At 36.2% G+C, this 23,389-nt stretch overlaps 4 protein-coding genes across 5 annotated transcripts in view; 1 reads left to right on the top strand and 3 right to left on the bottom strand.

The window, feature by feature from the left end:
- On the top strand, nt 617-3,875 carry LOC105168589 (shikimate O-hydroxycinnamoyltransferase-like). The gene is made up of 2 exons (XM_020696447.1): nt 617-944; nt 2,819-3,875. Exons 1-2 carry the CDS (start codon nt 687-689, stop codon nt 3,803-3,805), a joined length of 1,245 nt encoding a protein of 414 aa, XP_020552106.1. The 5' UTR covers nt 617-686; the 3' UTR covers nt 3,806-3,875.
- LOC105167950 (G-type lectin S-receptor-like serine/threonine-protein kinase At1g11330) lies at nt 6,079-9,447 on the bottom strand. The gene is made up of 7 exons (XM_011087847.2): nt 8,065-9,447; nt 7,855-7,962; nt 7,554-7,756; nt 7,248-7,458; nt 6,882-7,125; nt 6,655-6,805; nt 6,079-6,584 (listed from the first exon to the last, which is right to left on the bottom strand). Exons 1-7 carry the CDS (start codon nt 9,350-9,352, stop codon nt 6,273-6,275), a joined length of 2,517 nt encoding a protein of 838 aa, XP_011086149.1. The 5' UTR covers nt 9,353-9,447; the 3' UTR covers nt 6,079-6,272.
- On the bottom strand, nt 13,849-20,045 carry LOC105168588 (G-type lectin S-receptor-like serine/threonine-protein kinase At1g11300). 2 transcript variants are annotated; one of them, XM_020696446.1, is made up of 8 exons: nt 18,683-20,045; nt 18,368-18,472; nt 18,096-18,283; nt 17,807-18,017; nt 17,452-17,686; nt 17,218-17,368; nt 16,800-17,130; nt 13,849-13,981 (listed from the first exon to the last, which is right to left on the bottom strand). In XM_020696446.1, the coding sequence occupies exons 1-7, from the start codon at nt 20,028-20,030 to the stop codon at nt 16,825-16,827; spliced, it is 2,544 nt and encodes an 847-aa protein (XP_020552105.1). In that variant the 5' UTR covers nt 20,031-20,045; the 3' UTR covers nt 13,849-13,981; nt 16,800-16,824. The 2 variants fall into 2 exon arrangements, with proteins under 2 accessions (XP_020552105.1, XP_020552104.1); XM_020696445.1 differs by having other exon boundaries at nt 13,952-13,981; nt 16,796-17,130.
- LOC110012479 (G-type lectin S-receptor-like serine/threonine-protein kinase At1g11300) overlaps nt 21,948-23,389 on the bottom strand; it is a 3,616-nt gene continuing 2,174 nt past the window's right edge. The window contains exons 4-7 of the mRNA XM_020696448.1: nt 23,195-23,389; nt 22,845-23,079; nt 22,616-22,766; nt 21,948-22,519 (exon numbers count right to left, since the gene is read on the bottom strand). The exon at nt 23,195-23,389 is cut by the window's right edge and continues 30 nt beyond it. Of these exons, the coding sequence (XP_020552107.1) occupies nt 22,214-22,519; nt 22,616-22,766; nt 22,845-23,079; nt 23,195-23,389 (887 nt within the window). The 3' untranslated portion in view covers nt 21,948-22,213. The remainder of the gene's footprint in view (nt 22,520-22,615; nt 22,767-22,844; nt 23,080-23,194) is intronic.

Here is a 23,389-nt window from a genome sequence, read left to right as displayed (position 1 = left end):
ATATTTATCCTTTAATTTATTTTTTCTGTTAAAAAATGATCATAATAGTATCTACATATTTTTATTAAATTATATTTATATAATTTTTTTATAAGAAAAAATAATTAATTATCATTTATTGAGTAAATTGATTATAATTATTAATATCAAATATCTATATTTAATAGCACTTACTTTTAAAGTAGAACGATAACTATTACTAATATTTCACGTGTTGATGGAATTCAAAACCATAATCTTGTAATATTAGGATTTTTAGTTTCGCCAATTAAATTAAATTTTATCCGCAGCTCAAATTATTAAGAGCCACTAGATATAGCATATTGAACTCGTTTATACAGGATTTTATGTCGAGGGTGCTTCATTATGCTGAAACGACAATCCGCCATCAATTCCCGTCAGCGTCCGCCCCACCCCCCAACCATATAAATATATGACAAAACTTCATCTGATGGATTACCACACCTCATTTGCTTTGCTTTACACCCCAAATTCTTGTCTGCTCAAACACAGACGAAGTCTCAACCAAACCGGAGTAAAGAAAGCAGTAAAGAAAAGAAAAAAATGTACACGAAGAGAGATTTTCCAGTTAAGATTAGCAAAACGGAGGTGGTGGCTGCAACCTCGACTTGCTCTTGCCGCCGGTCGACGTCGGCGTTTTCTTCTGCTACGATAACAAGCATAACATGGGATTGTCGTATGGGCATATGGTTGGCATTCTCAAGAAGGCTTTGGCCCAGACGCTGGTTTCATACTATGCATTTGCGGGCCGCCTAGTTAAGAACGCGGCCGGTGAGCCGGAGCTCCTCTGCAACAACTGCGGCGTAGATTTCGTTGAAGCTTTTGCCGACGTCGAGCTGAAGGATATCAATTTGTATAATCCTGATGAAAGTGTTGAAGGCAAGCTGGTTCCGGAAAGAAAGCGCGGCGTCCTTGCCGTTCAGGCGAGCATACACAGCCTTTTTAAAAAAAATTATTATTTACCCTTTAATTTTATATATGCTCTCCATCTTTTTCCTGCCTCTGCACGGGAACTGGTCCCACTAAATTATTGGATATATGGTCTCCATCTTTTTCCTGCCTCTGCACTTCCACAAGATCTGACGGGATCTAGTTCCACTAAATTATTGGTATTTAATGCACATGTGTAATATATATTTTTATAAGAAAATAATAATAATTTATTTTTTTATATTTTCTAAAATAAAATAATTTATAATTTATGTTTTTGGCTTGTATTAATATTCATAGAATCATAACATTTTTATAAGTTTACTCAGAGAGTGTTTGGCTAAGCTTATAAGTTTTTCAAAATATTTGATAAAACGTTTTAGAGTTTTATTGGTAACTTTTTTTTTAAAAAAGTTTATAAGATCTCAAAATGAAATACTATTTGGATCTTATAAAGTTAATTTTTCAAACTTTTTTTTATTATATCTTATAAGTTCTATAAGATTAATATGTCATAAGATAAAGGGATAATTACACTCCGCTCTCCTAAGGTTCGGTGTAATTATATGTAGACTTCTTGTAATTTGAAAAATTACATCTAACACCCTGGAATTTACTTCTGTCTGATAACTAAGTCCTTATGTTAGTTAGATTTCACCAATTTACTGATATTAACAAAAAAGTTGGAAATAAATAAACTCTATATATATTTACCTCTAATTGACTTATTACAAATTTATTGCAGGTCATATAAATACTTTTATCTCCAATTACCTTCATACGTTTTCACGCATTAACGCATGAGAATATGTATATCTTTACCGTAATAAGGGTAGTTTAGTTTAAAAAAAACTATTTATCTTGAAGTAATTGAATTGAGAGTAAATATCAATTTTCATTTAGTCTTTTTTGTTGATATCATTTGATAATTTGATAAATTTTTTATTAACGGAGAAACTTATTTATTAGAAAAAAGCAAACTTTAGAAATATTAAATATAATTTTTAAACCAAAGAATCAAACCTTAGGAAAAAGAGTGTAATCATCACTAAGACAAAATAATTTTATTTCATCCCCCCCCCCCCCCCCCCACTCTCTCTCTCTCTCTCACACACACACACACTGTCTAGTATATTTAAATATTTTATTGCTATTTTTTTTTTTGCATTTCGAAAATGAAAAATGCTTCATTATTAAAATTAAATAAAAATAAAATTATTATTAATTTTATATTATCAAAAAATATAAATTTAATATATTATAATCTATACGATTGAAATTAGTCATTGCATTAATAAAGAAAATATTAATTATATATCTATGTTAATATTCGGCTAGCATAAATGCATATATATTTTATTTTTATTCAAAAATTTAGATAATAATTTATTTTTTTATTATTGAAAAGAATTATTTATTAAATATTTTTTTAGAGTTAAACCAATGTGTATTATTTATGAAAGTATTTAAATACAAAATATGTTAAAGAATAACAACTTATTTGTTCTAACGGCATCACTTCCTTTTTTTATTATTTTGCTAATATAAATATTTTATTATACCAAATACCCTAACATCTTATAAGTTTAAATATCTTATTTATCCAAATAGTTTCGAAATTTATTTTTAAAATAAAATTTAATATTTTATAAATTTTTAAAATATTTTGTAATTAAAAATGTACGAGGTTATAAGATATTAAAAAAAAAAGCTTAACCCACAGCACCCTCTCAATTATACGAATGTATTATGATAAAAGTGAATATTGTTGAAATTTATTAAATTAGGCTTGGAAAGGATAAGTTTTTCTCGATAAAATAGACACACACTAATATTAATACTATTACTGTTTCCATTTTGAGGACAGGCCACCCAACTTAAATGTGGGGGATTGGTGGTGGCATGCACATTCGCTCATCTGGTGGCCGACGCCTACTCCGCCAATATGTTTCTCGTTTCCTGGGCGGAGATGGCGCAGTTCAAGCCAGTATCTCAGCCTCCGTCCTTCCGCCGCTCACTCCTCCTCCCCCGACGGCCCGGTCGCTATGAGCTTTCGGTTGAGAACATGTACGTTCCCATGTCTGCTATTCCTCCTCCGGAGGATGAGCCCGAAGACGCCCAACCAGCAGCCGTAATTAGTCGCATATATTACATCAAGGCTGACGTTGTCAACGAGCTCCAAGCACTGGCCAATTTAGATAAGAACAATACTAGCAAAGGGAACAAGAGGACTAAGCTGGAGTCATTCTGCGGATTCCTCTGGAAAATGATTGTTTCCGGGAATGATTCTGCTGGCGATAATTGCTGCAGGCTGGGGATTGTGGTTGACGGAAGGAGTAGATTGATTGATGGAGATGAAAGTGAAGCAAAACTGATGGCTTCATATTTTGGGAACGTTTTGTCTATCCCATTCGGGGAGAAGAAAATTGAGGAATTGAAGGAAAAACCATTGAATTGGGTAGCAAATGAAGTCCACGAGTTCTTGCAGAGTGCGATGACTAAAGAGCATTTTCTTGGGTTGATTGATTGGGTGGAGGAGCACCGCCCTGAGGTAGGCCTGTCGAAGATATATGCTGCCAAGGTGACAAAGGAGGAGCCAGCCGTTGTGGTGTCATCGGGGCAGTGTTTTCCGGTCAGAAAGATGGATTTCGGATGGGGGATTCCAGTGTTTGGTTCTTACCATTTCCCATGGGGAGGAAAATCAGGATACGTCATGCCTATGCCTAGTCCTAAGGGAAATGGGGATTGGATCGTTTACATGCATCTATTGAAAGGGCAGTTGGAGTTGATAGAGACAAATGCAGCTCATGTGTTCAGTCCCCTCACTTGTGATTATCTTTTTTCCCTCACCTGAAGTTGCTTTGTAATTATCTCCAGCCTGGAAAACTTCTAGTTTGAATAATTATATAACGAGCATTACTTAATTGTTTATAACATAATTACATATAATTCACTAAATTACATGTATGAGAACGATAGAACAAAAGTGCGGAAAAAGGAAAAACGCCAGCAAAAATCTCCAGTGTATCAGCAAAATATTGAAATAACAAATTAGTTATTCATCAATCATCTTGTGGGGTAACCAAATGGTTTATGATATTTATGTCCTTTAAATTACAGTCTGTTTAATATGTATCCTACTGTGCCATCAGTGGCCATCAACCATGCTAGGAGTAACATTGTTCAAGGAGCAACTGCTCTTTTGCCTTTGCTTTGAAGATCTTGTGCCTGTATAAGAAGTGCGAGACTTTATAGCAAATCCCAATTCTTTAGGTGCAGGTAGCTCTACAATTTCACTTCTTAGCATTGAGAGCACATGTGAAATTGGTGGCCTATCTTCAGGAAGTTCTTGCACACACAATAAACCAACGTGTATGCATCTCACCACCTCTACCTGGTAGTGATATCCTCGGATCCATAAAAGCAATGACGTGCTCTTCATTCCACAGTTTCCTTACCTGAAAGTTTCAGGTCATGTATAAGAGATTTAGGAGACCTCTAATGATGATATGCATCAGAACAATTAATTTAGGATGTAAGATAATGGACAGAAGTCGGAGCCTGAACTCATCCCTGGAGATCCTAAGTATGACTTACATGTCCCAAAAGGTTCAAAGAGCTTTCGTGATTGTAGAAGCCCGTGTTCCTACCACTCTTATGGTGCTGATGTGATCTTTCTTGCCACCAAATACTCTGGCCATGCTGAAGTAAAAAATCTTTGGGTTCGAATCATTATCCAGCAATATGTTACTTGGCTTGAGATCTCTATGGATTATCTTTAATCTTGAATCCTGGTGACGATAAAGGAGGCCTCGGCAAATACCTTCAATGATGTTGAACCGCTTCCCCAGTCTATGATCTCTCAGTAACCTAACAAGATTTCTATGTTGGAGTTTGGATATCAACACCACTTCACTCATAAATACCTCCATCCCTTGTCCTGATGCTTTTGAGAGCCTTCTAACTGCTATTGCTCTTCCGTTTCCCAATTTCCCCTGGAGTAGCAGTAATTTCATCAGCTCGTGTCAGAGACCGTGATAGTTGATCAATACAGGCATGAAAAACTACCCTGTAAACAGGAGTAAAACCAACCCTTCCCAGCTTGTTAGCATCAGAGAATTTGTCCGTCGCATGTGCAAGTATCTCGAATTTAAACAATGGCAACTTTTCAAGATTCATTCTACTCAATGTATCTTGAAGAGAGGAATCAACAGAACCAAATGTGCCTGCCTGTCGAAGTTCACTTGTTCTTTTTTCCCCTAATTGACAAAGAAACAGGTACTAAGCGAAAGCTGCATATATTGCCAACTCCTGTCACTATGCCCTCATCTTTTACCCCTAGTAGATCCTTCTTCTCGTTTCAAATTCTGTTCCACGGACTACTCTAACCCGCCTTCAGACCTAGTGGGTCTAACATGTAAATTCAATTTTGTTTTTTCTTTCAATTAATTGATATAATCTTAAAAAGAATATATGCATATCATTTATAAACATAAAACAAGCTACAATTCCATTAAAAAAAAAAAGGAAAAAGCTACTATTATATATATATAAGTAATAATTTATTTTGCAATTAAATATGTTGGAACAAAATTAAAATGTTAAATAAACTAATTGTATTATATATTGTTCAAAACGAGTTAACGACAGATCTTAAGTTTTATTAATAAGATTCTAAATTCATCCCTAAATCTATTTTTTCAGCTCCAAAGTCACCTTATCTGGGGCAAGGCCCCGTAGGACGGGGCAGCTACTCAACTGTCATCCCTATTATACGTAGATTTAATTTTTGTTCTCCATATAATTAATTAATTTTACATAACGATCAAATGCTAAATACGAAAAAATTTCAAATTTAGGTGAGTAATTAAATTAGATTCTTTAAATCCTCAAGAACTATAGATGCCAAAGTTATCTGATTTTGGAGTCCAAAAACTAACAAAAGTCCAAGTTCCCAACAATATGGGATGGATAATGGACTTTTTCCCTTCCCAAAATTCTTGGAATTTTGAATACAGGAGCAGTATATGTGGATTTTCTGTCGAAAATTGCATTACATTTTGTACTTTATTCAACATATAAAAAGATTCTATACATGTGACTTATACATTTTATACACGTGAGGTGTGCATGTCGAATGAAATAAAATTTGTAATAACTAATTCGATCCAACATTATATATAGCATCAATACATGATATTTAGACTCGATGACATAATTATATTACAGTACACAATACATGGTAGGAAAAACCGGCAAAACATCAAAGCAGTTAAACGTTGTAAATAGGCATATCATCAAACATTTCAAGAATTCCCGTTTCATCGTCCGTCCAGTACTGTGACAGTGAGCTCGTTGATGGAGTATCGTATTTGGCTGGTGGGCTGAGTAGATCCGGCATGAAAACGGTTCCACTTCTCAGCAAAGACCGGCTGCTCGGGCAGGGGCAGGTCCATGATTTCACGGCTGAGCATCGACAGAACAGTTTGAATAGCAGGTCTGCTTTCAGGAAATTCTTGGACACACAAAAGTGCAATATGAATGCATCTCACTATCTCCCCCTGGAAGTTTGAACTTGCTATCATTTGATCCACGAAACTCATACCATTGTCTTCACTCCATAATTTCCATGCCTGAAAAAAACATGATTTAACTAACCTGGAACTATTTTTCTACTCAAGATTTGAAGTAAAAGAGCCTTACGCATCCTAAGAGGCTCAAGGACCATTCTTGGTTGTAATAGTGTGTGTTCTTTTTCCCGCTTATAATCTCTAGCATCAGGACTCCAAAACTATAGACATCGGATTTTTCAGAAAATCTGCCTTCCATTGCATATTCTGGTGCCATATATCCACTGCAAAATTATCATATCATATAATGTCACATACTAATGAAACTGTGCTTACAGGGCTAATTCGGTAATCGCTTACTATGTTCCTACAACTCTTGCTGTATTTGCCTGGTCTTGATTCCCTCCAAATATCCTTGCCATCCCGAAATCTGAAATTTTTGGGTTCCAATCCACATCGAGCAACACATTACTTGGCTTCAGGTCTCGATGGATGATCCTCAGTCTAGAGTCCCTGTGAAGATACAGGAGCCCTCGGCCAATGCCTCCGATGATGCCAAACCGTTTCTTCCAGTCTAGAATCTTTTGTGATGGATGGCTAGGATCTACGATGGACAACAGAACAGTTATTTGTATAATATAAATCTAACTGTGCCGAAATCAGAACTCTTAGTGCTTAAAATGTTCCAAATTTTGACAAAGAATGTGTGTCAATTCAATTACTGACCAAAGAGACAGACGTCCAGGCTTTTATTAGGCATGTACTCATATATCAGCATCTTCTCTTCTTTGTCCACACAGCATCCAAGTAACCTGACGAGATTCCTATGTTGGAGTTTGGAAATCACAAGCACTTCATTCATGAACTCTTCCATCCCTTGTCCAGAAGCTGCTGAAAGCCTCTTGACAGCAATTTCTTTTCCATTTGCCAGTTTTCCCTAGAACCAACCAGCAATTTTATGCTAATATCGTCATCTTGGTGTCAAGATGCAATAGAGGAAACGGGATGTTAATATTATCCAAGATCTTTTACCTTGTAAACAGGACCAAAACCACCCTTCCCAAGCATGTTTTCTTCGTCGAATTGATTTGTTGCATTTGATAGTGTCTCAAAAGTGAATAATGGCAACTCCTCGAGATTTACTTTCTCGGATTCATCTTTGAGCACAATAGCAGTTGAATCTGATGAAAATGCTTGCTTTAGTTCAGAAGTCTTTTGGTCTTTTATTCTGTCCCCTGATTTCACAAAGATATTGATAGTAAACATGAATGGCCACTGAATATTATTTTCTTCTGTATGTCTAAAGTTATTTAATCACTGGCTATTTGTTTACCTCTTTTCTTGGCCATCCAACACCAAGCAATTAAGACTCCAATGGATATGGAAACAAAAGCCACGACTGTTGCGATTATGATAATCACTTTTTTATCCTTGTGCTTATCTGGGAGGACAAAAAAACAAAGAAAGGTCGCTCCAGTTCAGTCTGCATATCTTGAAAGGCACTAAACAATATTAGAATGCAAAATGTTATTGAAAAATCTACCTAACTCGGAAGCTGCCAGACGAATGTGTAGATCAACACCAACACCAGGGAACTTCTGAACATCGATCAATCTCTCACTCCAAAACATACACCCGATGTTTGGTTCATGTGCATAAGCTATGCAAGAACAATTCCTCAAACATCTACTCCTGCATTCATCTTCCAGGCTAGATGGAAACCGTTCAGGAAAATCCGGTACTTTCATAAACTGCAATCTCAAAAATCCGTCTCCATCTCCCCTGTCACTACCGCTATCATTGCTTCTATCACACTGCGTCTGTGTCCTCCTAAAGCAGCCACTAGTCCAATTCCCTCTACTCCATTCATCCTTATTGACAGGCTCAAACCCTGTTAAACAAGAACAAATTGGCGAACCTTGTTGGTTGCAGCTTCCAAAAGGACCACATTTTCCATAAATATCACATTCATTTTGAGGAGCCACCCATATGATATCCCAACTCTTCTTCTGATTATCCCACAACCTTTGCTGTAAAGTTCCTGAAGAATTCAGGACGACATTCATCAAGACCTTTCCCGGAGGCGCCGTGAAATAGAAAATCCCGGACTGATTTACTAGACTGAATGGGTCGAGGTAAGGTAAATACATATCCTGCACGCCGATAAGAATCTGGCCATTCCAGGGGCCGCTTCTCCAGAGTGGACGGCCGTTGTGCCAGCTGAAAATCTGAGGAATATTTAGAGCTTGAAGCCCCGCCGTAAAGTTCCCTACTTCAGGGTCGGACTCATTTTTCCAGGCCGACACCATCACCTTATTACCTGTATTTGTGTCGTCAATTAACCTCATCGTGGGCACGAAAACCTTGGACGGATGTGAAAAACAATCCCATAGTAAGTTTCCAGTTGAAACGTCTCGGAGCACAAGGTTTCCGTTGTCCTGAATTTGAGCAGCGGCGGCACTCAGGGGAGAAGAAGTTGTGGCGTTGGTGGACCAGACAGTCTCATTCTTCCCATTCATGAGGACAAGATTGCCGTCTCTGGATATGGTGACAATGCCGGAAGAATCTGTGAGAGGTCTGTCTCTGTTGGCAACCCATATCACGGATTTTTCAGAAACGGTGTAAAAAACACCCAAGTAACGGTTTCTGGTGTTGTCCGGGGTGAAGAATCCCAGTTTGAAAACCTGACCACGAGATACTATGAAGTCAGGATCTTTGATGGATAAACTGGAGGTTATGGTGTCTGTTTCTGCGCTAAATCCCTGAAAAGGCAAACAAAGTACAAGAAAAACGGATTGGAGAAGGAGTTTAAGGATTTCGGGTTTGTTCATGGTCAGTTGATGAAAGTTTGTCCAAGAGAAGAATGGTTGTAGCTACTAGATCACTGGTAGTTAAATTGAAAATGTATTTTGGTGTGAGAGCTGCGTTTGTCCAAAGTGTAGTATATATAAGGCAAATGATAAGATATTATGATCACTTAAAGTCATGCGGTAAACGCTAAATCCACTGGAGGCCTGTTCTGTGTGGGGACTTGATTGACTTCCACTAAAGTGTTATACAAAGTCTACAAGAACTTCACTATCCTGAATTTCTGAAATGACATGTTAACCACAATAATTAAAAAGGATTAATGTAATTTATCCCCTACAATATTGTAAATAAGTAAATTGCTTGTAATAAAAAGTAGTAATTTACCCCCTATGTTAATTAAAATGAAGCATTTTACCTTTTGTTTGGGGGTAATTGCTGCATTTTAAAAAATAAATGAATTAAATTGCTAATTTTTGTTTCATATGAGGGTAATTTGTTCATTTGTAATATTACATGGGAGTTACTTGTGTAATTACTCGTAAAATCCATATGGTTTGGAAATCAAGTTTAGTAATCCTAACGTTTATTTTGGTCTTCCAAATAAATTTCTCAATTAGTCAAAATTCACCAAATTTGCTTATATTAACAAAGAAAAATTAAATAAAAATTCATATTACTGACTTATTGCAGGTCAAATAAATTTTTGTGATTAAACTACGATATACCTCCTCACATGTTAATGTATGAAAATGTATAAGAATAGTTTGGTTAAAAAAAAAAATTATTCGACTTGAATCAATAATAAGTCAAATAGAAGTAAATATGAATTTGCATTCAGTTTTTTGTTAGCTACCATCAGCAAATTCAATGAATTTTTACTAATAAATAGATTTATTTGTTAAACAAAAATAATATAAAAAATATTTAAAATATTAAAAATTTACACATAATTACACTAAATTGAAGAGAGCTTAGTACAATTATCCCTGGTAAAAACCCATTCTTACAACTTTTGACGAATTCTAAGGAAGCCAAAACTTGGTAGTGGGGTGTGGGCAAAGTCATCGCTGCCCGCCCGAGAAGTTACGATGTAAGTGGAAAATTTCCATAAAGCATTGTGTGATTGTTTTGAAGTTGGAAAATATGTGCCTAATGTGGTGTAAAGTCTTCCCAATTGAACAATAATTGGCTCAGTGGACGACTTAAAATCAAGGCTCCTTCTTTATCCTTGACTCTCTCTATAACAATCATTAATATTAATTGTTATTTTTACACTTTACTGTTTATTATTATTCTTTTTTTTATTAATTTACCATTTTAATTTTATAAAAATTTGTATTTTGTCATTTATAACTATTTTTTAATCAATTTTTTGTTTTTAAAAAAATCACATGCAATGAACATGTGACATTTAAGGGTTATGCGATGTGATACTTTTCATATATGAACAATATGTGATACTTTTTTGGCAGAAAAATTAATAAAAAAATATTAGAAATGGAACAATGCAAATTTTACAAAGTTGAGATGGTACGTTGACTTAAAAAAATTATGACGGCAAAGTGTAAGAACAGATATAGTTCATATAGCAAAATGTAATTGATCCTTAATCATAAGAGCACAATTTTCAGTTTATATCCAAATAATCATATAATAATTGATTTTGTGATAGATCAATACTTGTAAATTCAATACTGAATTAGGGCGGGATTACTTTAACATTGAGTTGATAAGAATTTTGAATCCTTGAGCTTTCACTATTAAGGAAACTCTATTTTAAGATGTCTTTTAATATGCGATATATAGTTTAATAATTCAAAATTGTATATTTTTATGCTTGTTCATTTTGGTTTCTTCAATTTTTTTTTGTTAATTTAGGAATCAATTGTATTTACCTTTATTTTTTATTATATTATATTTATTTCGATGGTTGAGAATTGGTTATTGAATGTGGGTGGTGGAGTAATTGAAAAATGTGACTCTTGATAGATGGATTGGGAAACTCTACTAGACGTGGATTGGGCTGAACCTACACCTCACCCATTTGCGGTCTACAAGAATATCTCGATGTGATTGTCTAATCTTTCATGTTGTATTATAATATATTATCATTTATTTAATAAAATTTATATTTATCAGTACAATTTATTTTTTTATAATATTATAAATAATCAAATTATTTTAAAAAATAATAATTTACTTTCAATGTTTTTTAAAATAAAGCAATTTCTAATCTGTTTAAAAAGGTAAATAGCTATTTTTTTTTATGGTGAGGTAATTTGCTTATTTACAATATCATAAAGAGGTTGCTTGTATTTATATATATATATATATATACACACTCATAAAAATAAGTTTTCATTCTATTCTCCAGGAAAAATAAAAAGAAAAAAATATTAATAAAGTAAAAATGATGTTTTTTTTTGGATAGACCTTGAAAAAGAAAATAAAGCACTTCCAAAGGGTAAAATTAAAAATGCTTATGTAGATTTCATATTTGTGCACTTTTCAAAGTAAAAAATCATATAAGGATGAGGAAAAGTTAATTATTTCAATGCATTTTGACATTCAAATATGAAATGATATAAAATGTACAAGAAAGTATTGTTTCATCTTCTACTTAAAGTTTTTGTCAAAAATTTACAATAAGCATACATATTCTTGTGCTTTATACGTTTGATCAAACTAATAGTATCACATCCATGAAAAATTAGAAAACTATTAGTAGGAAACAATGTTGAAAACATAATTTCTCAAACCCAAACTTATTGCAGATATTCCTTATAAATATCCAAGTTTATGAACTACAAATGAGTTAAATAATTTCTCTTTTTTTGGTGTTGTTGCAAAAACATGGACAAATGGACATCATCAAAAGCACATAATTGGACATGGTTCCAATTTCCAAACAGACACTTTTGGGGTAGTGCTATTTTATGGGCTTCAACAGTTTAATTAAAAACTGTCCCTAAAATGTAATCATTGTCTTAATTAATACCAACATTAATGTTTTCACTAAAGATTTCAGAATTTGAGACTGACAACACTTGCATTACTCTCTTCACCTTCTAGTCTCCTTCTCTCTACGCCGTTGTCACCGCCGCTATCAGCCTTCCAGCTGCCGCTTTCCGACTTCCCATCTTCAATACTCTCAGAAGGGTCACCTGCCCCACCGCGGACATCTGATTCCGAGGAGTTGTTTCTGTGTGTTGATGGAGGCTTAGTGTACACATGGAGCTGCTGGTGGTGGATGGCGTGGTGGTGCAACTGGTGGTTCGGAGGGGGAGGTGGTGGTGCTATTGCAGGGTACATTTCTTGCGGCACAGGCGGTCCGGGAGAACAGAAGGGATTAGCTGGAGATACATGATGTGTGGTGGCAGCGTGTGCTCCATACAGGGCGGCAGCTGGTGCTCCGCCGTGCGCCGCTGCTGCTGCGTACTCTGGTGGGACCCATATGCCACCTAGGACGACCACTTGGGGCGCCGTGACTGGGGCTTGTGGGCTTGGACTTGGCCTTCTTGTGTGAAGTCTGTATTTCTGCGTACACAGAAATTTTCAGGTCAGTGAAGTACAAAAAGATGAACTGATCTTTTCTTTTTTAGATGTAGGATGGCATGCTGAGTTGTGATTTTGGATTCTGCATGTGTGTGTTTTAGTTTTTAGAGAGAGAGAGAGAGAGAGAGACCTGCAAATGGCTTTTGACTTCATCATTGGTTAAACCATCTACCTTCATCAGTTCTCTAATTTGTTTGGGAGTAGCCACTGCGATCATTATATATACATTAATAATCAAGAAGTAAAATCTGATAAGCTAATTAAGTGGAGCTAAGCCCTTAAAAAGAGAGGAAAAAAAAAAAAAAACAGCAGTGAACCGCAACATCAGGCCAAACCTTGTCTAGACACAAGCGGCTTTCTTTTAAAAAAAAATAAAATGAGCCGCAACATCATGATTGATGTATAATTGACAGTTAAAGAACATGATTTCGGGCCCTCCTCAAGATTAACCATATGATTTTGTCCACCATATATGCATACAGACTTATTACCTTGAGAACCACCCAACATGTGAAGAGCATTGACAAAACGCCTGTGCAAGTCCGGTGACCAACATCTCCTCGCCTTTCTGTGAGTTTGAGTAGTTGTATTTGCCTGCGTCCCACTGCTTACTTGCTCTTTCTGATCAGCAACAGAATTGTTGCCGCACTTACCTGCAGAGTTGTCTCTCCTAGAACTCGTCTCCGATGAATTCTTTTTATCTTCCATCTCCTCTTTATGGGACGAGGCAAGTGCTAATTCTGGAAATGCTTCACCGCAAGGTGACGACGAGACTCTATCTTTTGATGAAAATGGATGAAAAGCACCACCCCCATTCATTCTCTGCTTCCCGTTCAAGGCAAGCTTGATCTCAGTTTCTTGAGGAGATGTTGTTAATGGGGATTGGGGGGGTTTGGCCTCCTCGCTTTCTTGATTCCATAGCTGTGCAGATGTCATCCAGTTAGCTTTATCAGCAGCGATATTATTTCCCTCATTCTCGGTCGGGTCTGATGAAGTTGTGTTCTTGAGTGGAATGAATTCTTCCAGCACTGGTCTAGCCCCAGCTGCTTGGTTTGTCCTCTGTGACTGCAGCTGTTGTCTTGATGCTTCCACGGCTGTTCAACCATCAGTCCATTACAAAAAGGCAAACATACATACAATCGTTACAAGAAACTAACTACTAAAGATGCATGCATTAGTTTTGCCTCAGAACAAGTAGAAGAGATCGATGAATATTTTACGTGTAGGAAAATATGGGCCAGGTCCAAAGATTACCATTAGTGAGGAGTTGCATACAAAGGGGAAGCTCGCGCTTGAAAGCGTCAATCTTGAGCCTTTCTTCTTCCAGACGGGCTAGAAACTCCTCGAGCTTTTGGGTTTGTTCAGTTGTCTGATCTCCAAAAGACTTCAAAAGCATGGAGTAGATATGGGGTTTGCAGTCGAAGCTAATGAACTCTGACGGCGATGTCATCATTTCTTGTTTTTATAACATAAATTTTGTAGTTAAACTCTCTAGCTATTCTTGTATATTGTAGACGAATCGATGTATATAAGTTGCATACAAACTTGAATCCTCAACGATGAAACATGAGAATCTAATTTGGCGATCCGTTTCGGTACTCAAAACTTGAAACTTATATCTACAATGGTGGGAAGTATATGGAAACACGAGAAGGATAGAGGGGGTTGGGAAAATGGTCTTCTTTTTAGGGTTTGGTTGGAGGGAGAATAAAGTGGAGTTTTGGAGAGAAGAGAAGGCAAAAAGAAGAGAAAAGCAGAGAAAAGATAAGGGATGGTAACTTCTTGCAAAGAGCAAAGGCAACAAAAGGCTATATTTAATGGTGTCCTGAGAGAAGGAATCACTTGCACTCTGACACTAATTGAGGGCTCACTTGTATTGGGAAAGAACCTGCTTTCGTTACATGATTTTTGAGCCTTATTTACACCCCATAACCTAATGATTCTTCTCCTTTTCTCTTTTCCTTTTTACTCTTTACATTCATGTTGATGATACTTCCTTCCTTAATTAATTTTTGTCCCTTTAAATAATTGAGGTTGTCTCTCAAATTTCAAACCTGTAATAAAGAAATCAATAGGTTCGAACTAAGAATATGGTTAATTAGTTTACTAATCTCAATCGTAATCCATTTATATATATATATAAATCTCAAAGAGTATATATATAAATATGAAGTGAGATGATGAGTATGAATACGGCCCTAATTAACTACTAGTACGTACTTTGGAAGAAAGCATATCCTTAATTAATTAACGGCGTTATTCATAACGGAAGATTCATCGTTGAGAATGTGATACATTGATTCCACAAAGAGATTATTTTACATGTAAAAAGTATATTAAAAGAGCATATTATCATTTTAAATGCAATAAAAGGACGTGCGGAAATATTCAAATGGTGTTCAGTAGTATCAATCCCACACAGAGAGAGAGAGAGAGAGAGAGCAACTTTCTTTTTTGGTTTTTCAAACTTTGAAAAGTTGCATAATTCCTCTACGCTAAAGTGCATGAAGAGGGCTACCAAAAGCGAATATCTGTTCAAGTGCAAGAACATTTGTTTGAAAGCAAAAGAATAATATATACATTTTATCTGCTTCCCTGCTGAGGAGACCTCTAATTCTACGAACAGCACACAAATCCACGAAGCTTAAAGGCACAAACATGTTCTTGTTAAAGAAAGAAAGAATATCAAAGGCGAAGTCTCAAGGGATATGGGAATCTTCTTTTGCTACCAGCTTTACTTAAGTGCCCTGGAAGCCACCAAGATTCTCTCCAATATCCTCCCAATTTCCATGTACAATTATACTTTAATTACTGCAGGTAATTATTTTCAAGAACCGGATGAAGAAGAGTAAGAAAAAATGAAGGGTGGGGTAGTTTCACGTGAAAACAAAAGGAATCGAATTCTTCAAGGGGAGAGGAGAAAGGGACGGGGAATGCAATGATGGATGGTTGGTCGCTTTCTATAATAAGGCTTCTGGTACAAGACTCCAATCTACGCCTTTTATGCAGATTCTCTCTTTTCTTTTCTTTTCTTTTTCTTTTCTCTTCTTCAAATTAACACACACCCCCCCCCCCAATTCTAATTCTTCTCTATCATATTCATCATCCAATCTCTCTCTCTCTCTGTCCGTGGGAATTGCTGGTTGAGATTCTTCTTCTGACACGTATCGAAAAATATTCTTGCTTGTCGTCCCTCTGTGTGTGAATATACCTTGTGTTTCCTGCGTTTTAAATAAGGGCGGCCACAATTGTGCAATTTTCACCCTTTAATTAAGAGTCGCATTTTTAATTCGCCATTACCCATTTGCATACATTGATTTTGTATCTTTTCAGTTTTATTCAGTGGAAAATAAAGTGGTCCGAAAGTGGGATTTCTCGACCATGTGCTCATTTTAACATCCAGATTTTTCACTTCAAATTGCGCCTGTTCCACACATCATTACCGTTACTCCTATTTTCATGAAAATTAAATCACCACACATATCTAACTCATGGGATCAAAACCAAATAAAAAAAACAAAATGCTCAATACCCATCTGTTAAAACAAAAACTACTGACAATTAAAATAGAGTATGTATGATGCAGCAGCAAGGGTGAAATATCTTTAATAACACTTTTGTTGGGATAAATGCATATTTGGTTCTCAAATATAGTCATTAATGCTATTTTTGGTCCTCAAACTTTTAACTTTTTTGGCACTTTTAGTCCTTCTGTTAATTTTTCCGTTAAACTTAACATAAATTTCATTCAAAATAGAAAAAATTGTTATTTTCCTACCATTTTATGGTGTTTTTTAAGTTGTAATCCCATGTACATTTTTCCTATTTTTCTTGGATATTCAAAAGAGAATAAACCAAAAAAATAACTTGAAGCAATAATTTGTATACTATGAGTAAAGGATTTTTACCGACTTGCAAGTCTCGTATTAGTAGCTCATCAACGCCCTTCCATCACAGTGATCGTGATCTTATTGGCAGAGCTGCTTTGGGTTGAAGAAGAAGGTCCGACGTGGGAGCGACTCCACTTCTCCGTAAATCCCGGATGTTCCGGCTCCGGCAAATCAACAATTTCACTACTAAGCATCGACAGAACAGTAGATATGGTCGGCCTCTGTTGGGGGGATTCCTGTACACATAACAATCCAATCCACATACATCTCGTTATTCCCGCTGCAAAAGTTGGGGTTGATATCCTTTGATCTATCAGATCCCCTGAATTGTCTTCATTCCATAGTTTCCACGCCTGTCGAGGATGACAAAAGTTAGACTGGAATCAATGGGGAAGAATTATCCAACACGAGGATCGTGTAATGATTTTTTAGCAACTTACATATCCCAGAAGGCCTAAAGAGAACTCATCGTTATAGAAACTTGTGTTCTTTCTCCCACTGATAATCTCCAGCACCAGAACTCCGAAGCTGAAAACATCAGATTTTTCTGAAAATACTCCACCCATGGCGTATTCAGGAGCCATGTATCCACTGAATTTTAACACAATTGTGTCAATTCACAATACTGTTGAGTATAACTGTCTGAAGGGACTACCAATTCAACATATACATACTATGTTCCCATGACTCTCCCGGTGTTGGCTTGATCTTGATTGCCTCCAAATATTCTGGCCATTCCGAAATCTGAAATCTTCGGATTCCAATCTTCATCCAGTAATATGTTACTTGGTTTCAGGTCCCGGTGGACTATCCTCAGCCTGGAGTCCCTGTGAAGATACAGAAGGCCGCGCCCTATCCCCTGGATAATGTTGAACCGTTTCCTCCAATCAAGAATATTTTGTGATTTATCTGCACCGATAAGAAAATGATGTGTTGAGAAGTAGAACAATGGAAGAAAATATTATGCACAAATAAAATGGAGCAGTTAGGCTTCGTGGGGATAGTAAGAAGAGAGAGAGCAGGACTGACCGAAGAGAAAGACGTCTAAGCTTCTATTCTGTAAATATTCATAGATCAGCATCTTTTCTTCTTTCTCCACACAACATCCGATTAGCCTAACAAGATTCCGGTGTTGGAGTTTAGAAATCAGAACCACTTCATTCATAAACTCTTCAAGCCCCTGTCCAGATGCTGCTGAAAGTCTCTTCACTGCAATTTCTTCTCCATTTGCCAGTTTTCCCTAGAATCATAAAGCAAATGCATGATGATGCTACTTCACGTGAAGCAAATCCAGACCCTGAAGAGCACGAAAATTCACCTGATAAACAGCACCAAACCCGCCCATTCCTAGCTGATTTCCCATGTCAAAATTGTTAGTTGAACTTGCCAGCACATCAAAGCTGTACAGTGGCAACTCTTCTATGTTCACTTCACCCATTAAAATTTCAGTTGAATCAGAGTCACTTGCTTCTGCTTTCCCATGTGATGATGAAATCGTGGCTTTGCCTGTCTCAGAAGGAAGAAATAATTTAACACATAAACCCAAACGGTTCACTGCAATTGTAATCTACAAAGCACGTAAGGTTTTACCTTTCCGCTTACACATCCACCAAGAGAAAAATAGACAAATGGATGCAGCTACCAAACTGGCAACCACCGAAACTACAACAATTACTTTGCGATCTTTCGGCTTTTCTGAAACAAAACAAGCATCCAAATCAATGAACTACGTCGGCAGAGTAATTGAATGATGTTTCAGTGAAATTGGTTAATTCCAGGAGATCAAATTGGGAATTGTTGATAACTGAATAGACATTGACAGAAAATATAAAAGAAAACTGAATGGATGAGTCTAGTAAAAAACTTATACAGGACAGAAGTATGCTTTTCAGAAAGCAAATTTACCAAGCTCCGAGTAAGCTGCGCGAACATAAAAATCTGAGCCCATATTACCCTCGAATTTCTGAACATCAATTAAGGTCCCATACCATGACATACAGCCAGTATTGGAGTCGTATGCATAAGCTAAGCAAGAACAATTCCTCAAGCATTGGCTTTTGCATTCATTTTCTTCGCCTGATGACCACTGCATGAGATCTGGCACTTTAATAAATCTTAGCCTGGAAAATCCATCCTCTCTGTTTTTATCAGTTGCATTATTATCTCTGTCACACTGCAACTGAGTCTTCCTCACGCATCCGCTGCTCCAATTCCCCCTATCCCATTCCTCCTGACTCTTAGGTTCGTATCCAATAAGACAACTACATATAGGTGTGTCATTTATATAACAGAGCCCAAACGGACCACATTTGTTGTACACGTCGCAGTCATCATTTGGAGCTTTCCATTTAACATCCCAATCATCATTTTCATCATTCCAGGCTGCCTCCACAAGTGTCCCATCTGTTTCTATGAAATTCTTCGACAAGAACTCTTGCCTGAAAGCCCGAGTAATATAAACACTGCCATCTTCAGCAGTTCCGACACTGAATCCATCAACATACACAGAGTACATTCCAGATACCCCAGTGAACACCCGGCCATTCCATGGGCCGCTCCGCCAATGAGGAACGCCGTTATCCCATACAAAAGCTTGAATAACTGCAGTCCCACTGAGACCAGAAGTAAAATTTCCAGGGACAGGATCTTGAGGGCTTCTCCACGAAGTTATTACAACCCTTTCACCGGTTCTTGAGTTATAACTCAACCTCATTGAGGGCAAAAATGAGTTCCCTGGATGCCCGTGAGTTTCCCATATTGTGCGATTGGAACTGTCAATCAGGACAAGATTTCCAGAATCTAATAGCTGGGCAGTTGCATTTGTAGGAGAAGTTACAGCGCTTGATGACCAAATAATCTCCCTGTTTCCGTTCATGAGTACAATGTCTCCGCCAGAGGAAATTGTAGCAGTCCCGGAGGAATCATTGAGAGGCCGCTCCGGATTTGCTACCCATGTCACGGAGGAAGGAGAAACGCGGTACCATATGCCGAGATAGCGCCTGGTGGTGCCGTTGGGGGTGAAAAATCCCAAGGTAAACTGCTTGCCCGACGAATTTATGGTATCTGAATCGTTAAGAACTAAACTGACAGTAAGGGTATCAGTTTCCAGGCCAAATCCATTTCGAAAATGGCCAAAAACAATGATCATCAGGACTTGAAGGAAAGGTTTCAGAAAGATTGTGCTGTTCATTTTGAATTCTGTGGCAAGGTTTGCGAGAGAATGCCAATGTAACCAGGGTCCAGGCGACGACATGACTATATTTGCATCAGGAAGGCGGCTAATCTAATATTTAACACGACTAATCCAAGCAAGAACAGTCCTCATTTAATTCAAATAATTTATTAGGTGTGATGGTGTTGTAACTAATTTTAGCTCATTTGTTCAAATTTATACTAATTATATAACAACTTCAATATATATTCTTTTTATCTAATAACTGTGAGATAGTTACTGCATGGTGAAAGTAATTTATCGTATGCTAAATATATCACACTTATCATGTGATTAATTGATATGTGTTTACCATAAAATGATCATGTCATTATAATTTCCTATTAATAATATGTAGTCATACATATTTAAAATCAATAAAAATTATTTAAAAAATATCAATTATATTATTTATATATCTTATTTTATTTTTACTAATTAATAAAATAAAAAAAATAAATTATGCACATGCATTTAGTATGTGCAAGTAACTAACTCAAATAACTTTAGTGTATAATATTAAACAACTGAATACATATTAATGATATATGTTAAAATTTATTAAATAACAGTAACATGTGTTTGTAATATTATTTTTAGAATATTAAATGAAAAAATTAACACTATATAAACAAATTAACGACGTACTTAAAACGCAAATCCAGAACCTCGTAATTATTACATGTATTGGTTCCTTTTTTGGTGTATTTTCTTTAATAAGTGTCATTTGAACATTCTAACAGTGGCAGCGGAGGAATCTTAGGTCAATGTTATGGTCGACCTCATCAGCTCGTCGTGGTCAATGGATAAGATATTACCTGCAACCCTAATTTCCAATTTGTAATAAGAAAATCGTGTTTTCTTGTTCAGCCCTCCACCCCACAATTCAATAAACTACTCATGTACTGTTTCTTTTCCTGTTTTTCAGTTGAAAATCGAGGCTAAATTGCATAAAATTCCTCTTTATTTTAAAATTTTCAACTAAGCCCTCTACGTTGTCATAAATATTGCTAGTTAGCCCCTCTTCGTCAAACATATCTAATATTATTACATTTCATGTCAATTCTCATTATGCTTTTTTTATTATTGATGATACTTTTTTAATTTTTTTTTCTTTAGTTCAAAGCAGAGAAAGGTGGCCTTCATAGAACAGTCCAAATGGTCTAGTTTTGTTGGTCCATAAACAAGGTATCAAACCCATTATTTTTATACTTGCACTCATGTGATAGGTCTAATACAACAAAATGATTCATCAGACAGAAGAAATTACATATTATACATATTCCTAACATATTGGGATATGTCATACTAAAAAATTTGCAACAAACTCTCTTTAGAGACCAGGCCGATCTGTCAACAATAGATGAAATAAATTCTATAGAATTTGGGCTGGATATGATTCACTCAAAAGATCATATCTTCAAAATATTCTTTTTAATGTTTGAGAGTAGATAAATAGAAAAAAAGGTATCAAGAGTATTTGTCCACTTTTTTGGTAAAATACGTAGTTTAGTGTGCATTTATTTTTACTTATGCATAAAAATGTAAAACCAAACCTATAATTACTCCTTAAAATGCATACATTTTTTTTCTCTATATCTCCCACAAATAAAACAGTATTTTGAAAACAAAACTAAATAAAATTCAGACAAAAACACATCTACACTATTTATTAAGCGAGATACTTTTGAAATAACCAGTATAGTTGGCAAATTATTGATTGCCTAAAATATCTTTAATTATACTTATTTCTTCCACAAATAATCATATTTTTTAGTTAATTATTTTATTAATAATTATCTATCATATACATTTAAGTTAATTCATTTTATTAAATTTGATCACCTATTCATTTTATGTTCATTCATTCTCCTTCAGTTTAATGGATATAATAAAAACTTAAATTATGCACATGCATCAAATTTAAAAAATTTATACTTGTGGTCTGTGTGCGTTGAATGGGGTAGAAGATGAAATAGAGTTTATAATAGAAAATTTGATTCTAAAAGTATACCTTGATCTTGGAAGGTCTTAATCCTGTACTCTGTTCCCACCCGGAACATCATTCCTATTTATGCAGTATCACTGGTGACCCTTGGAGGAAAAATTTACTTTTATATTTACATAGGAGAGAAAAATTGACTAACCAGGAACTGGTTTCTCTCTTCTATTTGTGATCATCAAATAATCAATTTATGAGAGCACTCTAACTATGAATTTCTCAGTTATCTCCCCTCCAGCACTGTGTGAGTGATGTTGTTGGCTGAACGAGTTTGGGTTGAAGAAGATGATCCGACATGAGAGCGGCTCCACCTGTCAGTAAAACCCGGGTGCTCCGGCACCTGCAGGTCAACAATTTCACTGCTGAGCATTGAGAGAACGGTCGATATGGTGGGCCTGTTTATGGGGAATTCCTGCACGCACAACAATCCGATGTGCAAGCATCTCACAATCTCTGCCTGGAAAGTTGGACTCGAAATTCTCTTATCTATGAAATCCGCCACGTCGTCTTCATTCCATAGTTTCCAGGCCTGAATTGTAAAACAGGGAAGAGAATTAATATTGAGACTCTTGAGACGGTTAAGTGGATCCTGTTAGGCAAACAGGAAGATCGAAGAATCTCTTACATATCCCAGAAGGCCTAAAGAGAACTCATCATTGTAGAAGCTAGTGTTCCTCTTCCCACTTATGATCTCCAACATGAGAACTCCGAAGCTAAAAACATCAGACTTTTCCGAAAACCTGCCCCCCATTGCGTATTCTGGGGCCATGTAGCCACTGCAATAGAGTTGTGTTAGTTAACAATCACTGGTTATAAATATATAATGAGGGTCAATCCAATGTATGTAAACTTACTACGTCCCCACGACTTTTCCAGTGTTGGCTTGATCTTGATTGCCTCCGAAGATTCTTGCCATGCCAAAATCTGAAATCTTCGGGTTCCAATTTTCATCCAGCAATATGTTACTCGGCTTCAGGTCTCGGTGAATTATCCTCAACCTTGAATCCCTGTGAAGATATAGGAGGCCTCTGCCAATGCCTTCCATGATATTGAACCGTTTCCTCCAGTCAAGAACATCTTGTGTTTTATCTGCTCAGGCGAAATAAACACCACGAATGTTAAAAAGGAAAATTTTCATGTAGAAATATGATTCGGATATAATGGTGTATGGAGCAAATAAAACAAAAAACACAATTGAACTGACCAAAGAGAAAGACGTCTAAGCTTCTATTCTGCAAGTATTCATAGATCAACATCTTCTCTTCTTTTTCCACACAGCAACCCAGTAGTCTAACAAGATTCCGGTGTTGAAGTTTAGAAATCACAACTACTTCATTCATAAACTCTTCAAGACCTTGCCCAGATGCCGCTGAAAGCCTCTTCACTGCGATTTCATTTC

The sequence above is a fragment of the Sesamum indicum genome, linkage group LG8, assembly GCF_000512975.1.
Source record: "Sesamum indicum cultivar Zhongzhi No. 13 linkage group LG8, S_indicum_v1.0, whole genome shotgun sequence".
Taxonomy (NCBI): domain Eukaryota; kingdom Viridiplantae; phylum Streptophyta; class Magnoliopsida; order Lamiales; family Pedaliaceae; genus Sesamum; species Sesamum indicum.
This window is presented reverse-complemented; position numbering and strand designations above follow the sequence as displayed.